Source organism: Sciurus vulgaris (assembly GCF_902686455.1).
Source record: "Sciurus vulgaris genome assembly, chromosome: 1".
Lineage (NCBI taxonomy): Eukaryota > Metazoa > Chordata > Mammalia > Rodentia > Sciuridae > Sciurus > Sciurus vulgaris.
In genome coordinates, this window is record NC_136461.1 from 169,711,096 (window position 1) to 169,738,139 (window position 27,044).

Here is a 27,044-nt window from a genome sequence, read left to right on the forward strand (position 1 = left end):
TATGTGAAGGAAAAACAGTAAGTAGGACCAGTTAGATTACACCAGATACAGAAAAGAAAAGATGAAAAGATGACTCCGAAGTGTTTCCACTGATTGTGAGAAGGGGGACACCATTCAAACAAAAAGACTAGGAAGAAAGTTGGTTTGATTTGGTTTTCAAACATATGGACTTTGAAGTAATAAGAAGATATAAAGATGGAAAAAGACCAGTTAGGCAGGAGATCAAAATGAAAATGTGGATGGGTAAATTTTTTTTAGTGGAGCAGATTTAAACTGTGGTGTTGAAAACAGTGGCATGTGTCTGTCAGAGCTAAAAGACAAGTTCAGTGAGAAGAGAGGACATTATTACAGAAAGGGCTCGAGCAGGACTACTGTATAGGCCTAAGAGAGGCAATTTCAAAGAGTAAAACCAAAGCTAAGTGAAGGGGTTAGGGTTCTTTAGGTCCAGAGAACAAGGTGCTCTCCCTGAGGGTGACCAGTGGTTCCCAACCAGGGCGACACTGCCAGAAACCTCCGGGAATGTGTATGGGTTTCTAGTGGTCACCATACCTGGCCATTTGGGTATAGCAAACTTCTATCTAGCAATATGCAGGACAGTCCCTCCCAGAAGGTGCTGCTGCTCCCAAGTGCCACAAGTGCACCTGTTTGCCAAATTCAGAAGGTCAAGGGACGTGTGTTTTCTCACATAATGCAGAGAGGAAAAAGAAAAAAGGGGGGGGGGTGTGCGCGCGCGCTCGCGTATCTTATTAAAATCCGAGGGAGATCAGAAAAGGAAAGGGACCGCGGGGTGGAAGGAAGCGAGTGCTGGGGAGGGATATTGGCCAAATTATATTGTTACATTGTGTGCATGTGAGGATATGTACAACGAATCCCATCATTATGTACAACTTTAATGCACAAATAAAAAATGTGGAAACACACACACACACACACACACACACACACACACACACACCAAGAGCGCCCCTGTTAAGAAACAGGGCAAGGTGTTCCGCTCTCAAGGTAGATTTGGGACGCAGGGGTGTCATTGGGGCAGCCCCTTTTAGAACCTGGCACCCCTCACATCCCAGGTCCTGGGGGCAGTGGGGGAGGGGTCCCTGTCTGGATGTGGGAGGGGGTAGCCCAGGAGGGATGGGCCGGACTTGGGCGGGCTTTTCCGCAACCGAGGCAGAGAGCGCGGCGTCCCAGTGCAGAGGACCACAGCGCCATCTGGCTCTTCTCGGAGCGGCGTCTGGAGGCGGCCCTCCCCGGTGCTAGGCGGGCGCGGGACCTGCAGGGGGCGTCGCTGTGCGCCGTCGGCGCGGGGTCGAAGGGCACGCGGTGCCAGCGTCATGGCGGCCTCCACGTTGGGCTCGGTCTGCCGCCCGCTGCAGCTTGGCGTCCCCGGCCTGTGCCGCCGGCGGCCGGGGCCCCGGAGTATGTGGGCGCGCGTACTGCGGTTCCCGGGGCCCGCGGTGACCCGGCGGAGCGTGGCGGCGACCAGTGGACTGGGCGCCTCGGGCACTGACCACTACTGCCTGGAGTTGCTGCGGTGAGCCAGCCCGGCCTGCCCCGGCGGCAGGTGGTACTGCTGCCCTTGGGTCGGGTGGGCGCTGCCGGGACCAGTGTCCTGCTCCGCTTGGGGGACCAACGCCTTCCTCGGGTCGCTTTGGGCTCTGTGCGTTGTGGTGCGTCCGGGTGCGCGCGTGTGGAGGGAGTGAGGCAACAGGGACAGTCACACGCGCCACTAAATCGTGGCAAGATTTCTTCGCCTGCCCGCACCCGTCACCTTGCCAGAACCTTGATTTTTAACCTTCGTATACGTTTTTGCATGCATACCCCTTTTTATTCACATAAGAGCTAGTAGTAAGTTTTAACAACGGTAGTTTACAGCGTGTTCTATGACGATGTGCGTTGTTAAAAGTAGTTTATAGTTAATTTGTTTAATCCCCATTATAAATTGTGACGGACAGATGTAGACCTACTGTTTAGGGTTGTGAGAAAGCATCTAGAACGATGCCTGGCACATAAATAAGGGCACTTTGAGTGCAGTGTAAATCGTTATTATCTGATGTGATAGATGAGGAAATGGGGTTTCGGGGAGTTTGCCAGAGGTTCACTAGAGTAGCCTCATGAAGTCAGAGACTTGAAGTGTTTTGTTTCTTCAGGTAGCTCTGGGAAAGGTTGGCATTTGCGAATGGCTCCTTAATATTTGTAGAGGTGGGTTGGGGCTGCCTTGTCATCCAGGTTTGACTCTAGAGACCAGTGGCTTAACATCTCCCCGCATTCCTTCATTGGAAACAATAGGGTAAAGGTTTTGTTTTTTATGTTTTTTTGTTTTTTTTTTTTTCCACTCCTGCTAGGGATGAACCCAGGGCCTTGCTTTTACTAGGTCATCATTCTAAGTGGTATAGTGTCTTAAGGTACCTGGTCCCAAGGGCTTCTGATACTAGAATAACTAAACTACCTTGGATTTGATTAGGCACAGAAATTTTAAAAATACAAGTGTTTCAGTGCATTGTTTGCCTTTTTTTTTTTTCCTTGCAGTGCTGGAGCTTGAACCCAGCTCCTTCCATGGGCTAGGCATATACTCAACCACTGAGCTACATCTCCAGCGATTATTTTGTTGTTTTTAGACAAGGTCTTCTCTGTTACCCAAACTGACCTTGAGTTCCTGGACTCAAGTGATCCTTCTGCATTAGCCTCCTGAGCATACCACTATATCCAACTGTCTTTATTCTTTTGATGTTCAAGCTGTTGCGCACCATGCCAAGCCAGTTTCTGTGTTCTTTTGACAAATTTCCCCCTTTCTTTAAACATATCTTCCTGCTCAAGAAGATATTTCAGGCTTGTCCTTTATTTTACTGCCCCAGCCCTGGAGTCAGTTGTTCCTCTAAGGACCCCTAGGTTCTTTCAGTGAAGAATAGTTTTAGGAACCAAGATCCAGGTGCTTGGTATGTTCACTGATGCTGGGAATATGTGGGGGATATTGTTTCTAGATTTTTTTCAGCAAATGCTGCTGGAAAACATGTGCACATACACTCCTACATTGGTTTCCATGTCTTTTTGTTTTGTTTTGTTTTGTTTTGTTTTGGTACCAGGAATTGAGCTCAGGGGCACTCAACCACTGAGCCACATCCCCAGCCCTATTTTGTATTTTATTTAGAGACAGGGTCTCACTGAGTTGCTTAGCGCCTCACCATTGCTGAGGCTGGCTTTGAACTCTCAATCCTCCTGTCTTAGCCTCCCAAGGTGCTGGTATTACAGGTGTGTGACACCATGCCCAACTTCATGTCTTATCTCTAATCTCTATTTATCTATGTATTGAAGAACTCTGAATTCATACCAGTACTTGCATAAACTATTTTCTTAACTTGATTTCTTCTTTTGTAGCTCATTTGAACTTTTACTACAAGCAAAATGACTCTGAAACAATTAAAATTATGAGTACTATGTAAATAATAATAAAATGAGATTTTTTTTTAACTGTTCTGAGATTGGGAGCAAGTACTTTTTTTTATAGTTAAAAAGAAGTAATTGTACAAGATAAGAAAGGTCAGACCTATTCTGAATGAAAGCCTCATTGTTTTCAGTTAATTTTGGTCAGTATTTTTGTGTGCAGTTTGAAAAGTGAAGAGTAACTACCTTTTTTTTTTTCTATTTGTTACAGGAAACGAGATTATGAAAGTTATTTATGTTCCCTGCTGCTCCCTGCAGAATCTCGAAGCTCTGCTTTTGCACTGAGAGCCTTCAATGTGGAACTGGCTCAGGCTGGTATTAAAATACCTTAAAATATTCTTTGCAAGATGGTGATATAATGTGTTTAATACAGAACAAATATAACTATATTAAAGAAATATGGTTGTAATAGTTATATTAGATGTATTTAAGATCTCTGCTGGTGTTTTCTTTTTTCTGGTAAATGCTTAGGCTTAATTCAATACCAAAAAATAAAACTAGCTGATGAACTTAATTTCTCTAGAAATAACGTGCTGAAATTTTAAATTTCTTTTCTGAGAATATTACAAAACTATGCAATTAACATTGCACATTTATCTGTTCATTGAGTAGGTTAATCAGAGTATTACTACTTATTCTCTTCAAGTACATAATCTACATGTACATGGAAGTTTTTCCAGCATTTGTGTGTGTGTGTTTGTGTGTGTGAGAGAGAGAGAGAGGGAGAGAGGGAGAGAGAGAGAGAGAGAGAGGGAGAGAGAGAGAGAGAGAGAGAGAGAGAGAGACTGGGGATTGAACCCAGGGTACTTTACCACTGAGCTACATCTCTGCCCTTTTTTTTTTTTTTTTTTTTCTGTACTAGGAATTGAACCCAGGGCTTTGTGCATGCTAGGCAAGTGCTCTACCATTAAACTATATCCCCAGCCCATCTTCTCCTTTTAATTTTTTTTTTTTGAGACAAGTTTTAGGCAAGTTGCCTAGGCTGGCCTTGAACTTGTAATCCTCCTGCCTCAACTTCCCAAGTAGCTGGTATTGTAAGTATTTGTCCCCAAGCCCAGCTTTCAAAACGCTTTTAAAATTGATGTTATAACTTCAATGTGAAGTGGGGATGAAAGAAATTTTAGCAAACTCAGACCTTAGAGCATGCTTACTTATTTTTGTCTTAAGAGTTACAAAGGAAGGAGAGAGACTTTTTCTTTACAAATGTAGATTATGTGTGCCAATACAAGGCAAATTGAAATGAGGAGTGGAAATGAGGAAGTTTAAGTAAAATGGCCTTGTTCTACTCAGTAAATTGATTGGGGAGTTGAGATATTGAGAGTGAAGGAGCAGGAAAGAATTTGGAGTCTTGAAAAGAATGGCAAGTTTGGCACAGTTTCTCTCCTGAATTAGATAGGAAATGAACAAGAAATGCATAAAAGGTAAAGCTGAGATTCACAACTATGAATTGACAGAGTCTATTAGACTGGCTATTTTTTTTTCTCTAAAGTATTCCTAGATGTCATGGGTCATGAGTTTTCACCTCATCCTTTGTCAGATTTAAACTACACATCAGCATGTTAAGTCCGTCACAGTCTGGCCATAAACAATCACCACTGTGGTATTCCATTATAATTCATAAATGATTAAAATTCCATTTTTAATAAGCTCTCAGGGTTCCTCTGAATTCTGTCACTTTTTAGGAGCATCTTGCTACTTCTTTGCATGTATACTCTTTTTTGTCCACTCATTCAGCAAGAATTGATTGTCTAAAATATGCTAGATACTATTTTGGGTCCTGGGGTTATAGCATTGAATAAAATTTGCAAAGTTCCTGCATTTAGTGAACAAATAAATGTATAATGTATCAGAGAAGACAATTTCTGTGGGGAACAGTAAAGTGGGATAAGGGAGAGGGAAAACTGAGCATAGCAAGGTTTCCTATTTTACATAGAGTGGTCAGGAAAAACCTCACTGAGAAGGAGGTATTGGAGCAAAAATTTGAAGGTGAGGGAGTGAATTGTGCAGATAGAGGGGCAGGGTGTTCTAGGCAGAAAGAATAGCAAGTATAAAAGCTCCAAGGCTTGTGCGTACCTGATAAATTCAGAGAACAGAAAGCCAGTGTGGATGCAGGGAGAAAGGGAGCATGGGAGATGAAGATGGAGACACCTGAGTCAGAAAGATCAGGTCTGGAGATGACTGTGGTCACTTGATCTTTATGCTGAATGAGAGGGGCAGCCATTGGAGGGGGACATCATCTCTTGGTCACATTTTAAAAGGATTACCTTTGCTGCTGTATTGCTGTACTCTTTGCTACTGGGATGTGAATCCTAAACTTTGCCAAGAAACCCAAACTCCTTCACAATCTCAGAATCTGTTTTTTTAGAAAAACTTTATTTGGAAATAATTTTATATACAGAAAAGTAAGAGTAGTAAAAAGAATATCCATATTCCTTTTGTTAATATTTTTTCCTCCTTAATCATTCTGTCTACATATATACATACCTTTTTTTTTTTTTTAACAAATACTGTTCTTTCAGACTGCTGACAGTGTATTTATTAAAATTTTTAAATGCTATTTACAGGTCAAGGACTCAGTCTCTGAGAAAACAATTGGACTGATGCGAATGCAGTTTTGGAAAAAAACTGTAGAAGAAATATATCATGACAATCCACCACATCAACCTGTGGCCATTGAACTATGGAAGGTAAAAAAATAAATAAATAAATAAATAAAAGAAATTGTTGCTTTTGATTTATAAGGATATTTTTTGAGCCAAATTGTAGGATACAATTTGGTTAGAGGTGATAATAGTGGAATCCTGAAAATTTTTCTTAGGTCCACATAATGTTTAGGTCTTTGTTAATTTTGGCAGAAGAATGAATTTATTTATTTGGGTACTGGGTATTGAACTCAGAGGCACTTGACCACTAAGCCACATCACCAGCCCTATTTGTATTATATTTAGAGATAGGGTCTCACTGAGTTGTTTAGCACCTTGCTTTTGTTGAGGCTGACTTTGAATTCACAATGCTCCTGCCTCGTCCTCCTGAGCCCCTGGGATTACAGGCATGCGCCACCCCTAGAAGAATTTATTTTTTATCTTATTTTTCTTTGCAGAGGTATTTAAAATCATCCATTGGTAATTTGTACAGGTTTTTGTTGTATTACTTATTGGAGGAAAAAAGAAGAATGTGGTCTCTTTATACTGTAAATTACTCATATATTTCCATATTTGGTTGCAGAATTTAAACCTTGCACATTCTGATGCAGTGGCAGATAAATTTTCTGTTCTGTCTGCCCAGCAGCTCCTCGTACCAGTGTTTTGATCCAAACTCTGTGCTCTAGAACAAACTATTAATTTTTTTGTGAAGAAAGACTTGTTCTCAGCATATTCCAAACACAAATCTAAAACTAGCTTATCCAGTTTAATAAAATTGCTCATAATTGATAAATTTTAGGTGTTAGAGAATGGATCCCTATGGGCTAGAATATTACTTCTATTGCTAGATGTATAGAGTAAATAACTTTATATTAAAGTAGGTATATGGATTCCTCATTCATAAACAGTCAGACATAAACAGTCATAGTTTAGAGACATGGTAAATTATGCATGATGGAAGGGAATTAGATGTCATTTGTCACTGATCTGTGTCCCTATTGTAATATGATAAGTGCCAAAAGAGGGTTTCTGTAATAGGAACCACTAACAGACCTGACAGTGGTACACCTCTTCTCAGGTCTGTGCACCAGCAGAGGCAGGCCTGGTTTCTAGGCTCCAGATTGACTTCACAGAGCCCCAGTAAAGATGGAAAGCCAGACCCCCACACCGGGGACTCAGAAGAAAGAGTGGATGGGAAGCTGTGAGTATTAGACTAGTTGTTTACTACCTCTGTTTGTTCCACTTCAAGAAGGTCCACCAGGGTACCTAGTAGAGAGAAAAGCTGCTCTAAGATCCAGAAACCCTGTTTATTGTTTTACACATAAACTCTGCTGCAGTATGGGTTTATGTTGACTTGTATCAAAAGTTCTGTGGCCTCTGTTAGGAAATACAGTAGAAGATCAGAAATTTCTTTAATACAAATTTATATTTCCTTACCATCTCTTAAAAAACCATCTGAATTGTTGTATGTGTACATATGCACCAATTTTGGATCGACACTTTGTTGAATTTTAATAAATGCTTGTTATTTATTATTTATTTTTGTGGTGCTGAGGATCACAGGGTCTTGAGCATGTCAAGCAGTGCTCTATCTCTGAACTATATATCCAACACAAGGTGCTTAAATTTTGATGATTAATGTTGACTGACTTTCCAATGTGACCTATAAGGTTAATATGAATATTTGAAAGAAGCAGGTAGTGTCCGGAGCACTTGTTCTTGTTGCATATTCTCTGTCCCTTGCCAGTCTGTTGAACTATATGCTCATTGTAATCTAGTAAAGCTTCCCATTGGTTCTTTGAAGACTGTCAGGTCCTTTTTAGAGGGGAAGCAGTGACATTTTTCTGTATTCTATTCCATTGACATTTTTCAGGGTACAAAATAGTTGAATATTTATGATTTCTTTTACATGCTAGATAGACTTCTCTGACTTCGCCATTTCTCTGTGTATGATCATGAGTTGTAGTTTGAATTTATGTTGAGTCAAGGTTTTTATTCAATTTGGCTTCATTTTCCAAAGTTGATACTTTATTCAGCTCTTTTTAAATATTCATTCTTTTACCTTGATCTCTAAGTTCCTTCAGAATGAGACTGAACGATATTTTGTGGTCAAGGAATTGTGGCCATTATAGTTTCATCCTTAAGTAAATAGGAGTTTGACTTTTCACTGATGAAATATTAAGTATTTTTACATGTCAGGAACAGCACTAAATGGCATAGTTACAAAGATCAAACATGCCTAACACCCTCAAACACATAAAATAAAACAAGAGCAGGAGTTTGTAATGACTGGCTGACTTCTGGAATTTGGGAGAGAAGCCCATGGGGAGCCCTGAGAGAAAATAGCAATAGTGCTGAGAACATTTTGGAACCAACTTCACACAGCCCTTTTAGCCCTGTCAGGCTCCTGCCAGGCATTGTGGGCTCCGTTCTTTATACTTACACCTTTGTCACATAAATGTGTATTGATGAGCATGCTGCCACTTGCTTTCTAGTATCAATGACATCTGAGATTCTTAGTTGAAGTATAGGATATCCCCAAAACTTTGTTTCACTGCTATATTTATATTTATGTTATACCTAGTGTTGACTTGGCAAAAAATAGTGTTTTAAAAACTTACTTGGGAATAATTCAAACTTTCAGAAAGGTTACAAATTAAAAATAGTACAATGAACATCTTTATATCCTTTACCTACATTGGCGTATTAACATTTTATCTCATTTTTAGATCTATTGTGAGCATTCCTCCTTCCCCTTTCATCCCTCTCTCCTGCTTCTGTATATTCATATATATGTGTGTGTGTATATGTATATTTGTGTTCATAATTTTTTTCCTGACTCAGTTATATACTTTGTGACTCTAACCTAAATCATTTTGATATTTCCTAAGAACGGGGGTATTCTCTTATATAATACTTTTATCTAATTTTCCATTCATATTACAATTTTGTTAGTTGACCTAATAATGTCCACTATAGCATTTTCCCTCTAGTGTAGGATACGGTCTGGGGTCAAGTATTTAATTGTTATATCTCTCTCTTTGTCCCCCCGACCTTCTCTAGCAGTACTTGGGACTGAATCCAGGGATGCTTTACCACTGAGCTTTGCCCAGATTTGCGTTTTTGTTTTGTTTTTGTTTTTGTTTTTTTTTAAAGATAGGTTCTCACTAAGTTGTTCAGGCTGGCTTTGAACTTGTGATCCTCCTGCTTCTGCCTCCCAGGTAACTGAGATTACAGGTAGTGCCATTGCACCCAGCCCATATCTTTATCCTTTTATGACAGTGACTTTGTTTTGGGTGATACTGGGGATTAAACCCAGAACCTTTTGTGTTCTAGGCAAGTGCTTTACCACTGACCTACGTCCCCATCCTGACATTGATGTTTTTTTTTTAAGTATAGTCTTCCTACTATTTTTCCTCCTAGAGTAAATCCTCCTGGATTTGTCTAATGTTTTCTCATTATTAGATTCAGGTTATAGAATCTTGACTGGAACTTAGTAGGCGATAGGTCCTTCTCAAGGGATCATATTTGGAAGAATACTTTGTCCATCTGTCCTTTATTGGCATTCTTAATTTTGAATACCCAGTCAAGATGTTCCCTGTTTTCCTCACTCTGTAATCATAATCCTCTTTGTAACTAAAAAATCAACTTTGGGGAGATACTTTAAAATGCACAAATGTCCTGCTTGTCCTCAAAAATTTTCCCATAAACTTAGCAGTCATTGATGGTTCTTATATATTCAATATTTATCATTGTGGTTGTAAAATGATAATTTCTCAGCCAGGCATAGAGGCACACACCTGTGATCCCAGCTGCTTGGTATGCTGAGGCAGGAGGATTCCAAGTTCAAGACCAGCCTGGGCACCTTAGCAAGACCCTGTCTCAAAATAAAATTAAAAGGACTGGGATATTTATAGCTCAGTGGTAGAGAGCTTGCCTACCATGTACAAGTTCAATCCCTAGTATTGCAAAACCGAAGCACAACAAAAAGTCCCAAAAAGATAATTTCTCAACTCCAACACATTTGGCACTTGATATTCTGTAAAAATAAGCTTTTCCTCTCCTGTATTTATTTTTTTGCTTACCAATTACTGGTGTGGACTTGAGAATTTGTGTGTATTTTTTGTTTTGTTTTGTTTTTTGCAGTGTTTTATAATTCATTAGTGTATTTAATCATTTTGGTGTTCAGATTGTTCCAGAACTCTCCCAGACTGGGAGCCCCTTCAAATTGACATCTGTGTCCTTATAACATCCCTCCATCTTTTTTTTTTTTTTTGCACAATTAGATATTCTGGGATTTTCTTGAACCTCCCCTTTTCCCAACTCTGGAAGCACACATTTTCCAGAGCCCCAATTCCTTTGCAGGGAGTTATTTTGAGACTACTTTTTGGGTACAGGTGAGCTCCCTCCTGCTAGAGTATATTTCCTTGCTAATATAACAGTCTGCCCTGCAGAGTATTTTCACAGGAGTTTTAGTTACTCTTTCATTTTTAGAGAAGTGGTTATTTTTGCTAAATAAAATCTTTATCCTATGAGGAAAAGCTCATATGTGACGTGTAAACATAGACATCAAGGTGCATCACATAATACAGAAGCTCAGTAGTTAATTCTTATTTTTATATGAAAGTGGAGCTGTTAAATTACTAATGGTATAGAGGGGCAATACATTTATTAGAAAAATATTAGAAATATTATCTTAGAAGTGGTTTTTTTAGATCCCTAAATTTATTTTAATTTTATTATCAAAGGTGTTTAAATGTTGATACATTTGTTTTATTTTTACTTTTGAGAAAATAAGCTAACTCTATTCCAATGGGAGGTGTGGAAGAGAAAATGTTCTATCACTAATGTCTTTTGTAAGATTATATTTTAGGAAATAAATGGAACAGGGAATTGTGAGATTACATTTCAACCTTCTTTTGTCTTCTCTTCCTAAGTAATCTTTATTTCTGCTTCTAATAACCTTATTATCAGTATTCTCAATAAATGGAATGGGAAAGAGGAGGATAACAACCACAGGATCAAATTTTGCTTCTAACCTGCAGAAAATAGTCTATTTCTCCAAACTTCTATATTTTAAGAAATAAATGTTGTTGCCAGGCACAGTGGCAAACATGTGAAATCCCAGTGATTCAGGAATGCTGAACCAGGAGGATTTCAAGTTTGGGGCCAGCCTCAGCAACTTAGTGAGACCCTGTCTCAAAATTTAAAAAAGGACTGGGAATGTAGCTCAGTGGTAAAACTCCCCTGGATTCAATCCCCAGTACCCCTTCCCATCCCCCCGAAAAAAGAAAAAAAAAATCTAGGAGCAACTTCACTGGTTGTGTTTGGCTTAGAGACTTATGGGGTTACACTTTATAGAGGGGCTGAAGATTTACTTCTAAGTTGGGTCACTTGTGTGATTGTTGCCTCAGCTCTGTACCTCTGCATAGGACTTTGAGTATCCTCATGGCAGAGAACCTGTTTTCTTTGAGTGAGTGATGGCATCATGTTTTAGTTCATAGTCACTTGGCCCAATTGCTGTGAGGGCTTGCGAGGCATAACGTCATGGTGGCTGTGGCAGAGCAAAGCTGCTCACCTCATGGCAGCCAAGGAAGCACACAGAGAAAGAGGCTGGAAATGTTTTTAAATGTTTTCTAGTGATACTTTCCTAACACGGCTATCTTATATGGTGATGACTTATTACAGATGCTACTTTACTTAGTTTTTAATTTGATTTGTCTATTTTAGTCTAGTCTGTGTAAGTCATTTTTAATACTTTCCAAAAACTTACAACACTCTTGTTTTCTTTTAGGCTGTCAGAAGACATAATCTGACTAAAAGATGGCTTATGAAAATCATTGATGAAAGAGTAAGTTGAAATTGTCCAAGTCTTAAGGTTTATTTCTTTTTAATCCTTAAGCTAATTCTTCAGGGAAGATATCTATGTGTATTAATATTTTAGATGAAGTTTTTTGAGAACTATGCCATTTTATCTGTCCTTCATCTTTATATGCCACTACCCTTGGCTCTCTATTCCTATACTCGGAGACACAGGTGAAGACAGGCACCTAGGCAGAAGCATGTGTCTGCACAGCTACACACTTTTTTTTTTTTTTAAATCTTATTTTATTTTTTATTTTGTGATACTGGGGTTTGAACCCAGGGGCACTTCACCACTAAACTACATCCCAAGCCCTTTTTATTTATTATTTTGAGACAGGGCCTCACTAAGTTGCTGAGGTTGGCCTTGAACTTGTGATCCTCCTCAAGCCTCCTACCTTAGTCTCTCTAGTCACTGGGATTACAGGAATGCACCGCCACATCTGGCTATTTGGTTTTCTTTTTTGTTTGTTTGTTTGTTTTTAGTTTAATTTAATTTAAAAAAAAATTTTTATTGTAAACAAATGGGATGCATGTTGTTTCTGTTTGTACATGGAGTAACAGCATACCATTTGCGTATTTGGTTTTCTTAATTGGACATTTTCATACTTTTGCAGAAGTAGAATACTATAATATACTTTTGGGTATTTGTCACCTGGCTTTAATAGTTACTAACACATATCCAATCTTGTTGCATCTGTATTCTACCAACTCCCCGTCTGACGCGGTCCAACAGAGTCAATTTGGCGCAGGAGACAATTAGTAGTGAGACTCTTGAATTCTAAATGGTTTATTGATGATTCAGAAACCCGGAACCCGGTGCTCAAGGAGAGCCGGCTTATATCCCCTCCAGGAGGCGAAGGGTAGGGTCAACGCTAGTTAAGCAAAGATCAGGCAAGGAGCTAGCTGTCCAATCACGGTAAAGGTCAAAACGAGCAGGCAAGAGCAGGAGTACTCGGGAACACATGTGCACGCTTTGTGTGCGTGGACTCACTTGAATACAGCCAAAAATAAAGCACCTGAGTGTGTTTATGTTAACCGACTTTCTCACCGCCGATGTGATCAAAACAACTTCTGGCTGGCTGCCAGGCGCCATCTTGGCATAGTCCGCATAGCATAGCCCCCAACACTCCTCAAAATAATCCCATTGGCTTATTTTAAAGTCTATCCCAGCTGTACCATTTGATCTGCAAATGCATATATATCTTAATAATGTAAAGACTTTTCAAAAACATAACTACCACACAATTATCATACCTTAAAGAATTACTAGTATCTTCTTAATGTCATTTACTCAAGTAGTCATTTGCATACATCCAAGTAGTCATTTTATGTACATCCAAGTGCATGGATATGTGTCCATATTTCTGAGGGAAGAAAGTAAGTCTGACAATTCCAGTGATTGGAATCCTGTAGTAAATTCTTAGAACTGAATTCTGGGTGATGACTTTAGCATTAAAAATGAAATTGCTCAGAGTGAATTAGCATTAAGAAAATCTGTTTTTATGGTGTTTTTTGTTTTTACAAGATAAAATGAGTGCTGGAGTTGTGGCTCAGTGGTAGAGCGCTTGCCCGGCATGTGTGAAGCCCTGGATTCAAGACTTGGCACCACATTTAAATAAATAAATAAAATAAAAGATCCATTGACAACTAAAAATAATATTGAAGAAAAAGATAAAATGAGAAAACTCAAGACAGAGGTACCTTTTATTTAATGAAAAATAACATTTGGCATTTGAAGAGGAAGATGTTTAAAAGTAAAAAACTGAGATCAAATATTGATCTACAGATTTGACAGAACTCTTATCAAAATTACAACTTCTTTGCTCTATAGATTGGCAAGCTCAACTTAAAATTCATGAGAAAATGCAAATGACCTAGAATAGCCAAAACAATCTTGACAAAGAACAAAGTTGGAACAAAGCCCTTATTTTCACACTAAGCTATAAAGCTATAGTAACCAAGCTATGTGGTATTGATAAAGGGTATAGATCGACAAAATAGAAATGAGGTTCCAGATATAAACCCACTTATTTATGGTCAGGTGAGCGATAAGGGTGTCAAGATAATTCAGTGGGGGAAAAATACTCTCTCTCGTTTTTTTGGTTTTTTTTTTTTTTTGGTGCTGGGGCGAAATAGCCTTTTCAGCACATGGTGCTGGGACAACTGGATATCCATATGCAAAAGAAAGAATCCTGCACCCCCTACCTCACACTATATATGAAAACTAACAAAGTGGATCAGAGACCTAAATGCAAGAGTTAAAACTACAAAACTCTGGAGAAAACATAGGTATGAATCTTTGTGATTTTAGGTTAGGCGATTATTTTTTTATTTAGGATATCAAAGACAGTTCAAGAAATGGGAAAATAGATAAATTGGACTTCATCAAAATTAAATACTTTAAGAAGATGAAAAGTCAGAGAATGGGAGAAAATATTCTCCAGTTATATAGTAGTGTCTTATGGGATCAGGAGGAGCTCTTGCAACTCAACAGTGAAAAGACAGTTTGAAAAGGGGCAAAGGACAAATTAAAAAAAGATTAATTTGCAAATGCATAAAATACAAAAAAGTTTGAAAAAAAAAAAGGAGTGCCAAGGACTCAAATAGACATTTCTCCAAAGAAGATATACAAATGATTAATAAACACTTGAAAAGATGGAAAGTGCAAATCAAGGCCATGAAATCACACATGATTAGGCTGGCTATCATAAATGAACAATTCTAATCATACCCATTGGGATGGATATAATAAAAAAGAAGAGCAAGAACAAGTATTTGTGAGAATGAGGAGAAATTAGAACTCTTCATACATTGCTGGTGGGCATGTAAAATGGTATAACTGCTTTGGAAAAACAGTTTGGCGTTTGGTCCAAAAGTTAAACATAGAGTTACCATATACCCACCTAGTAAAATCAAGGTTTCTTATTACCTTGGGTTTTAGGAGGAATAAAAATTAAGCCAACTCCATGTCTGTGGTGATTTGTGCACTAAGATTTTTCCTTAGTTTTATTTTGAAAGCTGATTTGTAACTTGAATTTGTAGGACTATAATATTTTAATGAATGTTATTTTAATCTTATTGTATACTAAACAAATGTGCTAAATGATATTTCTTTAGGATAAAAATAGCAATTTTCTATATAAAATATTGATAATTCAACAAACTTTACTTGCATTTTCTTTATAGGAAAAAAATTTAGATGACAAAGCATATCGTAATATCCAGGAACTTGAACATTATGCTGAAAACACACAGAGTTCTCTGCTTTATTTAACACTAGAAATATTGGGTAAGTTGTTTTTCTATTTCATATTTCTCTTTTCAAATAAAATACCTTTCAGATTTCACTATTTCCTAATGTGACAATCTAACCAGTTTAGCACTGAAATTTTTCTTTATGTTATCTGTAAAGGTACATTTTTTTTTTTTTTTTTTTAATAGCAAAAGGGGAATATGTATATTCTCCTTTGCAGTACAGACTATTCCAAGTACTCAGTCTCTCACAAAGGCACTTTAGGTACTTTGCAGGAATGCTATAGTTAATAATCTGGTAATTGCTGAATGTTTTACTTTTTTACTATAGCATCTCCTACAGTTTGAAAGGCCTGTAGCCTGATTCTTTCTTCTCTGTCAATAATATTTCACCAGACACAATCTGGTAGGATTTTTTCTTCCTGTGTCCGCCATTCTTGCCATTCCGCTCTAGGATTCATTTTCACATTTTGGAGTCCCTTGTTGCTGTGCTGTGGGGGTGCTGAAGATCCCCAGGGAGCAGACCTGGCTCCTGAGCACCAAGAAATGGAACTGTTGACATTCTGGGATGTGGCCATTGATTTCACTGAAGAGGAGTGGGAATACCTACAGCCTGCTCAGAAAAACTTACATAGAGATGTAATGTTAGAAAACTATAGAAACTTGGTCTTCCTGGAAGCACCCACCCCCAGATGACTTTACAACCTGCTCTTCCCCAACCAGACTTCTACCTTGGACCCCTCGATTGACCCGATTTTTAAAAAAGGGAACTCCAAACTGCTTGCCCCTCACTGCCCCCTTTCAGCTTCGAAGCAGCCAGAATGATCGGCACCCCCTTTCTTTTTTATAGCAGTTAGGAGTTCCTATAGCAAAAGGGGGGGATGAAGCCAGAATTAAGAACAGGTAGTTAGTGTAGAAATAGGGGATTGGGTCAAATCGAGGAAATGAAGGCCATGAAACCCATCTGCCTCTGGAAATTGGAGACTGCCCCTGGGAGAATAAAATGTTAAGGATCTCCAAAGCTCATTGATTACCAAATTTACCTGCCTTTAAAGACTGTAAGCAAGGAGGTCTATGTTCATCCCTGGGAGAAGAATGTTGTTTTTATATAGATCACTCTGGGATAATAAAGGATAATATGGCAAAAGTCAGAGAAGGACTAACAAACAGAAAGAACGGGAAGCTAGTCAGAGCTGGTTTGAATCCTGGTTCAATTTTTCCCCTTGGTTAACTACTCTGGTGTCCGCTATAGTGGGACCCCTAATATTGTTGCTACTAGCTTTAACTATAGGACCTTGTATAATCAATAAGTTAATTGCTTTCATTAAAGATAGAATAAATACAGTACAGCTAATGGTGCTAAGGGCCCAATATTAGCCTGTGAAGCAGCAAGGGTTAAAACTATAGAGACCCAAGATTGGCTCTTTAAATGTTCTTGGAAAGGGGGGAATGTAAAGATAGAAAGAGCCCGCACCTGTGTAAATACAAATACGAGGCTCTTCCCAAACTGACCTCAACCCCTCATAAAAACTGCAAAGAATTTTCATCTCTTATCTGTAAAGGCTAGGTGACTGACCCAAAAGCAAACCTTGCTGGCACAAAAGCAAACTTAAAGATAATGATAACCCTCCTCTCGGAAGTCAGGGTGACCCAGAACTTAAAATAACATGCTTTGTATACAATTTTATATGTTAACGAATTAAAAAGAACACTGTAAAACTGCTTGCCTTTCATTATAAAAACCCTGCTAAACAAGGGCTTGGGGCCTCTTAGCATCACTGGTTACCGAGTGCACGGAGGAGCAGGCTCGAGCTTGCTAGTAAATGACTCTTTGTTGTTTGCATTAAAAAAAAAAAAAAAAAAAATTTCACCATATTAAAAAAAAAAAACTGTCTTTATAAAAGTCTTAATGAGATTTTTCTTTCGCTTTAAAAATGTTTTTGATGGTTCTTTTCCTCCTCTGACTTTGTTCCGAGTTAGTGATGTCTTGTAATGAGGAAATTATTTGGGCTGAGGATAATATCATCTCATTTGAAGAAGGTTATGTACTTTATGTCACCCTAAAAGAGTAATAAAAGTCCCCAGGCCTGTTCTGCATCCTTGGTGATATATGCCATTACAATGAAAGAGGAAGCAAAGAGCAGATTGCTTGTCAAGCTTATGTTTTTAATGAGGTCATATGGAAATTGCACAGAGGAGAAAAAATGGAAGACTTGTACTGTTTTTCTTTGATAACTGATTAAAATTCTAACTGTGTTCTTGGTGTGCTGAAGTTTGGGGAAAACATTTTAAAGTTGTGGAACAGATACCTGCTAATAGGAAAATGGTCAACTTGTCCTTTGCCCAGTTTGTCCTGCCTAAGTCCTGTTTTTTGTATATAAAAAAATAGGACAAACATCTACTTTTGTGTATTTAGGTGGTTTCTCTGTGCTGTTTCTATTGATTTGTCACATACTTGAATGGCCATGTTTAATTTCCAAAATCATAGGTATAAAGGATGTTCATGCAGATCATGCTGCAAGTCACATTGGAAAAGCACAAGGCATTGTCACTTGCTTGAGAGCAACACCCTATCATGGTAGCAAAAGAAAAGTGTTCCTTCCTATGGATATTTGTATGCAGGTAAGGCTGTAATTTGTACATTCTAATAATTTACCTCAGGAATGCAGGGAGTGAAGTTATCTCTTGGTTCTTTGCTTAGTCTTTTCCAATAACTGCTTTGAAAGTAAAGCTGAGGGGCTGGGGTTGTGACTTAGTGGTAGAGCACTTGTCTAGCATGTGTGAGGCACTGGGTTCAATTCCCAGCACCACATATAAATAAACGAATAAAGGTTCATCAACATCTAAAAAAAATGAAAAAAAAAAAAAAAAAAGAAAGTAAAACTGATTACTTCCTGTCAGTGTTCTTCCTCTTTTTTGCCCCAGAGTTAATCAAGTCAGAATTTTGTGTCATGTGTGTTTGGTCTTTGGAGGAACTATGAGTAAAAAGGTCTAGAGAACCTCATTTTGTGTAGCTGCATATTGATGCTTTATTTCCTTCTCTTCCAAGCAATCACAGTAGTTATTCCTAGTGTTTGTCTTGGTCTGTTCTTTATTTTATTGGAGGAAGTAATCTTTTTTTTTTTTTCCCAGTGCTGGGGATTGAACCCAGAGCCTCATGCATGTAGGCAAGTGCTATACCACTGAGCCATACCCCTGGCTCAGTCTAAATTTTAAAAATTTTGCTTATCAGAACTTTAGTTTTGTGTGTGAGGTTCTTTGTTGTCTATTATTTTAAACTTCTTAGGTGTTTGATTTTTGGCTTATATAATTTTGTTCTTCCTACAACTGTTGTTAGTTAATATCTTGTTGCATATTTCAGCAGTGTGTTTCTCTGTCCCCATACACACACATGCACACATATATTTAGTTTTTAAAAAATAAGCATTACACTATATATACTGTTCTATCATTCTTTTTTCATTCTGGGGATCAAATCCTGGGCCTCACATATCCCAAGCATGTATTCTACCATTGAATTACAACCTCAGCCTCACTTGTTTTCTTGAGCTAAGATAGTTTTAAGTATGCTGATAGAGTCCTAATGTAATGTATATTTTCATACATAGCATGGTGTTTCACAAGAGGACTTTCTACGGAGGACCCAAGATAAAAATGTGAGGGATGTAGTATATGACATTGCCAGCCAGGCACACTTGCACCTAAAGCATGTAAGTAGCCTCTTTTTTGACAAATCATTTTAAGAAATTATCATTTCTAGATGTGTCTGTTCCTAGAACATGGTTCTGGTATTCTTACCTTAGCAGTCTTTATTCCATTATTCATTAAATTCCCTGTAGATTTATCTCAGGGACTATCATAAACTTTGCCCACTTAAAAAAAAAAAAAATCCCCTTTCCTCCCCAGCAGACGAATGCACCCTTTACTAAGTCAGCCCTGAACTTGGCTATGTGGGCCTCCTGTGCTCTATCCACAGGGTGTCTTGCCATGGCTGCTGGTGTCTCTCTTCTCCCTTTTTTAGAACCTTGCATCTCAGCAGTCCCCCACTGGTGTTTTCACTTGCATCTCTGATAACTTGCTCCCCAACCCCTTACCTTTTTATTTTTTTGAGATGAGGTCTCACTATGTTGCCCAGGCTGGTTTCATACTCCTGAGCTGAAGTGATCCCTCTTCTGCTTCCTGTTAGGTTGCCCCTTTTATCTTTTGGTTTGTTGCTACTGAATTTATAGGCAGCCCGTGGAGCCTTCTATTTCTTCTTTTTCTTTCCTAGTTAAACTTGTTGAATAAGTGATTTGTAATTTAATAGACTCTCCCCGCTTGATTCTCTAACTTGGCTTTTTAATTGGTCCCTGATTGCTCCTGCATACCTCTTTAGATATTCTCCAAGAGTTTGTTTTTCTTCTCTTCTCAGTCTTGAACTCATCTTCAGTTTGGGATTTGATACTGTTGTCTCTCTCTCTCTTTCTTGACTCTGTGTCCTGTATCTCTGTGCTATTCTGTACCAAAGCTCCTTGCACTATTTCTTGATTTCAGTGGCTCCGGAGGAGTTAGCCTTCAGTGTATCCTAAAGACTTGATCATTTACATGTGCACCGAAGGCCTTTCTACTTGCTGTTTTTCTGCTTTCTGTCCTCTCTGCCTTACTCTTAAATATATCTCTTGGCCAGCTTATTTAAAATAACATCTTCCCTTTTCATCACCCTCAGTACCTTTACCCAGATTAGCACTTTTCACTTCCTGACATGAAAAGTGTGTTTATTTGTTTATTGCCTTCCTACTTCATGGAATGTGAGTGACTTTGGTTCTGTGCTGTATTGTTCAGCATCTAAAGTGCCCAGTACATTATAGGTACCCTCACATTTATTAAATAAATAAATAATTAGATTGAAAGCTCTTTGAGCTTAAAAACTCTGTCTTAAGCTTTTATATTTCTTGAGGAATCTAACCCAGTTCTCTGCCATGACAGAAACATTGATAAAATACATGAGACTTTATTTGAGAAATTGCTCAAGACTAGCCAAGTTTTGGGTCAGATCTGAGAACACTATAGACTTGCAGAGGTGGGAAAGCCCTGGACCTGTATGTGGAACTGAGTATTCCTAGTCAATGGACATGTATAGTGCCTAGGAAATAGCAACTGCCATGCCTTACTTTCTAGAGATGGGTATAGTAAAACTAGAGGTAGTAGAAATTAAAATTTCCAAATTCTTTTAAATAGCCAGATTTGAAAACTAGTTTATAGGTTATATGAAATCCAGTCTTAGAAAATAGGTGGAGCAGTGGATGGACAGAAATTTAGGGAGCTGTGGAGGCTTTTAAGAAACAAAGAACATAGGGGTGAATGTGTAAACTCTAGAAGCAGAAACCTGACTTTAATTTTAGCCCTGCCATTTACTAATCAAGTGATAGTAACCTTGCTGTTCCTCAGTTTCCTCATCTGTAAAAGAGTATCAGCCCCTAGCTCAAAGAGTCATTTGAGTAAATGAGTGAACTTACATGAAGAGTTTATAACAGTGCCTGGCATGTAGAAAGTGAAATAGAATTATCCTTCATCATCATCATCATCATCATCATCATCATCATCAAGTAAAGCGGTGGCATTAGTGTTGCACAGTAGAAAACGGCCACCAGTATTTGAGAAAACACATTTTGGAGGTTGGGAGATCAGTTAGAAGACTTACTTAGGAGAGAGAAAAAGTGCGATTTAAAGAGAATAGATGTTTATATGTCACACACACATGTATACATAACTGAAGTGAAATCAGTGACTTGAAAGCTGATTGGATTGAGGCAGGATCCGGAAGCAGGAAAGTCACAGGTGCATGAAGTGTTCAAGTATAGATGATAATGGTGCCATTCAGAAATAAACACAGTAAAAAAGCAATGGTATGCTTTGTGCTGATCTCTAGACTTGGACTAACTGCTGGACATTATTAAACTTGAGGGGATTAGAGGACCTTTAGGGAGAGGGGCTATTGAAGAATGCAGGATCGTGACTTTGAAAGGAGGTCAGGACTGGAGATGATAGATTTGGGAGTCATCCCTATAAAAGGTTTACAATTAAAGCTCTAAGTTTGGATGTTATAGTTCAAGAATATACATCTAGACAAGAGGACCAGGGACAGAGAACCTTTAGGCCTACCTCCATTTATAAGGTGAAAAGAGAAAGAACTTTATTAGAAAGAAGGAAAAGATAGAATGATTAAAAAAATAGGAAAATTGAGTTACTCTCTTGAAAATGTAGGGAAGAAGGAAATATCAAAGTATTATAAACTGGAGAGAGACTGAAGAGAAAAAACATGGGTGTGGTGATTAGTAAATTATGGATTATCTTTGACAGACTTTAATAGACATTTGGGGGTAAACCCAAAGTGCAATGTAGGAAGTAGAGACAATGAGTGTGTGCTCTTCCTAGTATAAGGAACACTGTAAGTAAAGACATAGGAATAAGAGGGCCTGATGATTGCAGAATGATGGGCATCTGTCTGAGTGGACCAGATGTTCACAGCCCAGAGTAGTAAGGAGTGTGGTTGGACAGATGAGATTACAGGTGTGAAGGCCTTTCAGTTCCAGGATGAACAGCTGATACTTGACTTAACCAGAGAGTTAAGTTTAAAAAAAAGAAGGAAAAAACAAAATGAAATGATACCCTGAGGACATTAATGTGCCTGTCTGTGTGTAATGAATTAAAGATTGGAAACACAAAAGTAGGAAGATCACTTAGGAGGATCTTCTGTTCATCTAAACAGGAGGTAATGTCACTCTAAACTAGGGAGGTGCTGGAATTTATTGATTCAAGTATTTCTTCATTTACCCTTTATCACAGTGCCAGAGGGCCAAAGTTATTATAAAATGCTATAAGTTAGGCAGAAAATGTCAAAGCCAATCCATAAGAAAGAATGGAATTTTTAATATAGTACAGTAGCTGCTTTCTCTCAAGTCCATTTTGCTTTGGAAACTAATCTCAATTGGCAAGAGATGAGCCGTTTTTTGTTGTTGTTGTTTTTTTTTTAAGAGGCCTCAGTTGTGTTATTAAACTACTGGTGTTGCTTGGTGTTCACTTTCAGAAAGAGAGTGTTTATTTGTAGAAATATTTCAAACCAGTTTCCTTTTCTCTTCCTTTTTAGGCTAGGTCCTTCCATAAAAGTGTTCCTGTGAAAGCATTTCCTGCTTTTCTTCAAACGGTAAGTACATTAGCAGAGAAGGCGTATAATTAGCAAAGCAGATGTGTGATTTCCTTTTATATTTTACAAAGTTCACCATGGAATTCTTTCATTTGGAGCCTTTAGTCTTATTTCCTCCAATATAGTAGGCTTTATTAATTACATGATGTTTTTGGTGATGGTTATTCCTGTATTTCTAGAGGCTGATGAGCTGAGTTGTCATTAGCACTGAATCTGCAACCAGACCGCATGGGGTTGAATCTGCTTTGCCCTTATTAGTCACGGGACCTTAACTTTCTTAACTCCTGTGTTCCTCAGTTTACCCATTGATAAAATGGGGAATAATAGGACAAGCTATCTTATAGGATTGTTTGGCTACTAGAAGCTATATAAGTATTGCTTATTCTAGTATTTTTTTTCTCCACACTGAATTGAGCATATTGCAGAATTGGTTCGTAGCCCAGTGCTGAGCTGGCTATATCAGAATAGCATGGAGAACTTTTTAAAAATGTAGATTTCTGGGGTCTTCTAAATAAAACTCTTAAGATTGAAGAGGAGTCAGTTCCTATGAGAATCTGTGAGTTTTAAAGAATAACCTAGGTGATTCTCCAGTGTAGCCAGTTTTGAGAACCATTGTTCTAAAATACATAGAGAAATTTAATTTCTACCAATTACCTGGCACCCATCATGAGACAGGCTCTGAACTAGATTTTTCCATTATATTATTCCTAGTCTTCCTGGGATAAACCTAGGTATGGCTACTATATTTTATAAATAGAAAACAAAGTTCAAAGATTTGTGATCTTTGAAAATTGTGAACTCAGATTTTCTATAATACCAGACATACCTTCTACCTTTTCCCTCCAAAATGTATTTGAAAACTTATTTCTATTCCTTCACATATTCTATCCTAGTTTTATCCTAAGTTTCTAGTTCTGTGTGTTTGAAATAATTTTCTTTTTTTATTGGTTTGCTTATTATAAAAGCATTATGTTACCATTTCAAATGTTTGCATAATATGAGAGAATGCAAAAGAAGGAATTAGAACCCCCACAATTCCACCCTAGCCAGAAATAATGTCTTATCTTAATATTGTTGTAATTATCTTTTTAAATATTTATTTGAAGCAAGTACCACCAACTATTTACATGCTGAGTAAGCTCAATAAAGGTTAAGGACTTTGTTATATTTACTTCTGTGAAAAAAGTTGTCAATCTTTCCTGCCCGTTAGAATCACTTTTGGGAATTTTAAAATAAAAACTAGAACAATGCTTGCACCCCTCCCCAATTAAATCATAATACCTAAGAGATTGGGCCTAGGCATTGATACTTTTTAAAAGGTTCCTAGCAGTCGTAAAATACAGCTTGACCCAAGAACCACTAACCTAGTCCCACTGTTCTCAGTGTGTGTCCTGAAACCAATTGCCCAAGGATACTGAGATGTGAGTATACACAAAATATTTTCAGATAAAGAAAACATGTGAAATAGGTACATTAGAATGTTTGCTTAGATTTTTTTTTACTATTATTTATAATTTTTAATATTTTATATACAAATGAATCTATACACGTATGCATGTTTGCTTGTATTGTACAGCACAGCATAGTAAATACTCATGAACTCATCACTCAGTCCAGGAACTACAGTGTCACTATTAAATTGTACTTGTTTTAGCCGATCTCCATGGCCCATGCCTGTAATCCCAGCTACCTGGGAGACTGAGGCAGGAGGATCAGAGTTCAAAGTCAGCCTCAGCAACTTAGCGAGACCCTCCTGGGAATGTGGCTCAGTTGCCCCTGGTTCAGTCCCCAGTACAAAAAAAAAAAAGAATTGTTTTCCCCATTTTATCCCCCTGCATTTGCCTTCCTCTTGTAGATAACCATTCCTAAATTTTGTGCTTACTATCCCCTGGCATTGATTTCATAAAACTTTCCCATTTTATATTTTTCTAAATAGTATGTTCCTTAATTTCATTTCTAAGCTTTGTAAAAATGGATCACTTTCTTTTTATATCTTCTAGGACACACAGCATTTAAGATTTTTTTTCCATATTGCATCTGGCAATGGTACATTCATTTCACTGCATATATATATATCACTATATATAAACAGTTTATCTTTCTTCTTTGTCAGAGAATTTCTAGGATTTTTCCAGGTCTTTCATTAATATAAAACAAGGCAGCTGTGCATTTTCATGCACATATCTGTTGTACATAGATGTACAATTAGGGTTTTTAAGAAGTAACTGCTAAATATGTATGTATACACTCTTGTTTATAAGTATATAGGAAGAAAATAACTTTAGTTTTCTTTCCGGCTATGTATTTTAAGGAATTTTCAGGCATAATGCCTGTGTTGGATCACCCAGGTTCTGTGCTGCAGAACTCTAGGGGGCACAGGCACATGACTTGAGAAGGGAGCGGTGCCTCAGAATCATGGAGTGCAAAATTAAGGGGCTTCTTGTTTAATAAAGTTCTTAAAATAGAATTTTATAAATTAACAAAAAATAACAGAAAACAAAACCAAAAAACAGAGTACCACATGTTGCTATTTTTCTTTGCTCTTCTTCTGGTTGGGTACTGCTGTTGTGGTTCAAACCCACTTTTCCACTGAGCTACATCTCCAGCCCTTTTTTCTTTCTTTTTTTTTTTTTTTTTTTTTTTTTTTTTATTATTTTGAGACAGGATCTCATTGAGTTGCTAATGGCTTCACTAAGCAGCTGAGGCTGGCCTTGAACTTGCGAACCTCTTGCCTCAGCCTCCTGAGTTGCTGGATTACAGATGCGCATCACTATACCTGACTTGTTGGCATTTTCTATCCTGCCTCTATCTGGAAAAATTTTGTAAAATTTTATGTGATGAGGGAAAGATGGGTGACATTTATAGGAACCTTGTGATCCTTGTGATCATTCTGTCTAGTTGAAAGATCATGTTTTCTAGCAAGAACATGGTAACTCATTAAACTTTTTACAAAATAGATTTTTAAAAAGACAACTTGATCTCCCTCTTGCCATACCGCATTTTGTGGGGTGGGATAGAGACTGTTTTACGTACCATGGTTAAAACATCCTTGTGTAAGACCAGGAGAACATAATTTCTCTAATCCTTACATCTTGACTAGAACATTATTTACTATAAGCAGAAGTGCTTGGTATTTTGTACTAGCTTTGTGATACTTTGTCCTAATAGAAACTTATTGGAAGATGTTGTTATTTTCTCTCTCCCTTTTTAAGTTCCCACTTAAATTTTTATTATGTAGAAGACCATCTTAGAAATCTAAAATAGCCTTAATACTTGTACTTTTTCCTTAATTGGTTTGAAAGACTTGATTATTTTATGACCTAGTATCCACTATTCTCTTTTTTAGGTTTCTTTAGAGGACTATTTAAAGAAAATTCAACAAGTGGATTTTGATATATTCCACCCATCTTTACAGAAGAAGAATACATTACTCCCATTATCTTTGTATATTCAATCATGGAGGAAAAGATATTAGAAAAATTTCATGGTGTTGATGTGAGTTTACTTTTTAGTTCAAGGTTAGTTTTACAGAAGTTTACTAGTTAGGGTTCCTGTTTAATAACAATAGCAACTGTTTGCTTAAGGAGAAAAAGAATTTTTGGGTGGGAGTTGAGTTAGCTCACAGAACTGATCTGAAGTCGCTGTGGGACTCGGGTGCCAAGACACTGCCAAGAAATCTGCCAGACATACCACCCTTGGCACCACCAGCCCAAACAGGGTCTATTGCGCCATCCCTGGGAAGTCAGAGCCCAGGAGGGAGCCATGCTCCAGCCAGAGGGTGGGCAGAGGGAATACCTTCCTTCCTCTCTCACCCTTAGGAAGGGAAAGAGGAAGCACTGGAATTTGTATGCCAAGATCTAAAACTCAGGTGTTCTGTATACCTGGAAATGCATTTATTTGGGGGTCATGAAGGATGAATTTAACCTCTGAATAGTATCAGTTTCTATGTAGAGGACTTTATATCCCTAATGTTTCATCTTTATAATTTTGTGTGAAAGTTTATCCGTGATGATGAGACAATTTATCTAAGATAAGGCACCTACTGGGTGAGAACTGGAGCCCTAACTTGATTTTAGGTTTGGTTGGTCTGGAAGCTTTAACTTTATTGTTAAGCTCACTGCTTCTGTCTGTCAGTCAGTATTATCATGATCATGAAAAAAATGAATTGGCAAAATTTGTATTTGTGTAAATTATATTAATATATATTGAACATCCATTAAATGTATATTTTTAAAACTTGTATACATGAGCTTCCCAGTGATAAGCACTGTAAACACACACATTGTGTGTGTATTTTCACTTAATCTTTTTAAAAGCCCTATGAAATAAATGGTAATTAATGTATTTTGTGTGTGTGTATGTGGTGCTCGGGATTAAGCCCAGGACTTCATGCATGCTAGGTAAACACTCCACCACTGAGCTCCATCCCCAACCCTCTTTTGGTAATTAAAAATTTAAATTATAAAATACACACCAGGTATAATAAGACAATTAAGCTAATAATGAAACTGTGAATTGATGTGTTAATTCAGATTAAGGATTATCTATTATTAGTTATTAAGATAATATCTATTATTAGTTATTAAGGATATTAATTAATAGATAATATCTATTATTAGTTATTAAGGAATAACTAACATTATTTTCCTTGCTGGTAATTGGTA

At 37.8% G+C, this 27,044-nt stretch overlaps 1 protein-coding gene across 2 annotated transcripts; it reads left to right on the forward strand.

The window, feature by feature from the left end:
- Positions 1-1,254: 1,254 nt before the first annotated feature.
- Positions 1,255-26,724, forward strand: NDUFAF6 (NADH:ubiquinone oxidoreductase complex assembly factor 6). 2 transcript variants are annotated; one of them, XM_079141964.1, is made up of 9 exons: positions 1,255-1,531; positions 3,650-3,749; positions 6,003-6,125; positions 11,875-11,931; positions 15,132-15,234; positions 17,686-17,819; positions 18,806-18,907; positions 22,324-22,380; positions 25,727-26,724. In XM_079141964.1, exons 1-9 carry the CDS (start codon positions 1,332-1,334, stop codon positions 25,853-25,855), a joined length of 1,005 nt encoding a protein of 334 aa, XP_078998090.1. In that variant the 5' UTR covers positions 1,255-1,331; the 3' UTR covers positions 25,856-26,724. The 2 variants fall into 2 exon arrangements, with proteins under 2 accessions (XP_078998090.1, XP_078998089.1); XM_079141963.1 differs by having other exon boundaries at positions 1,394-1,531; positions 3,650-3,753.
- Positions 26,725-27,044: the final 320 nt, after the last annotated feature.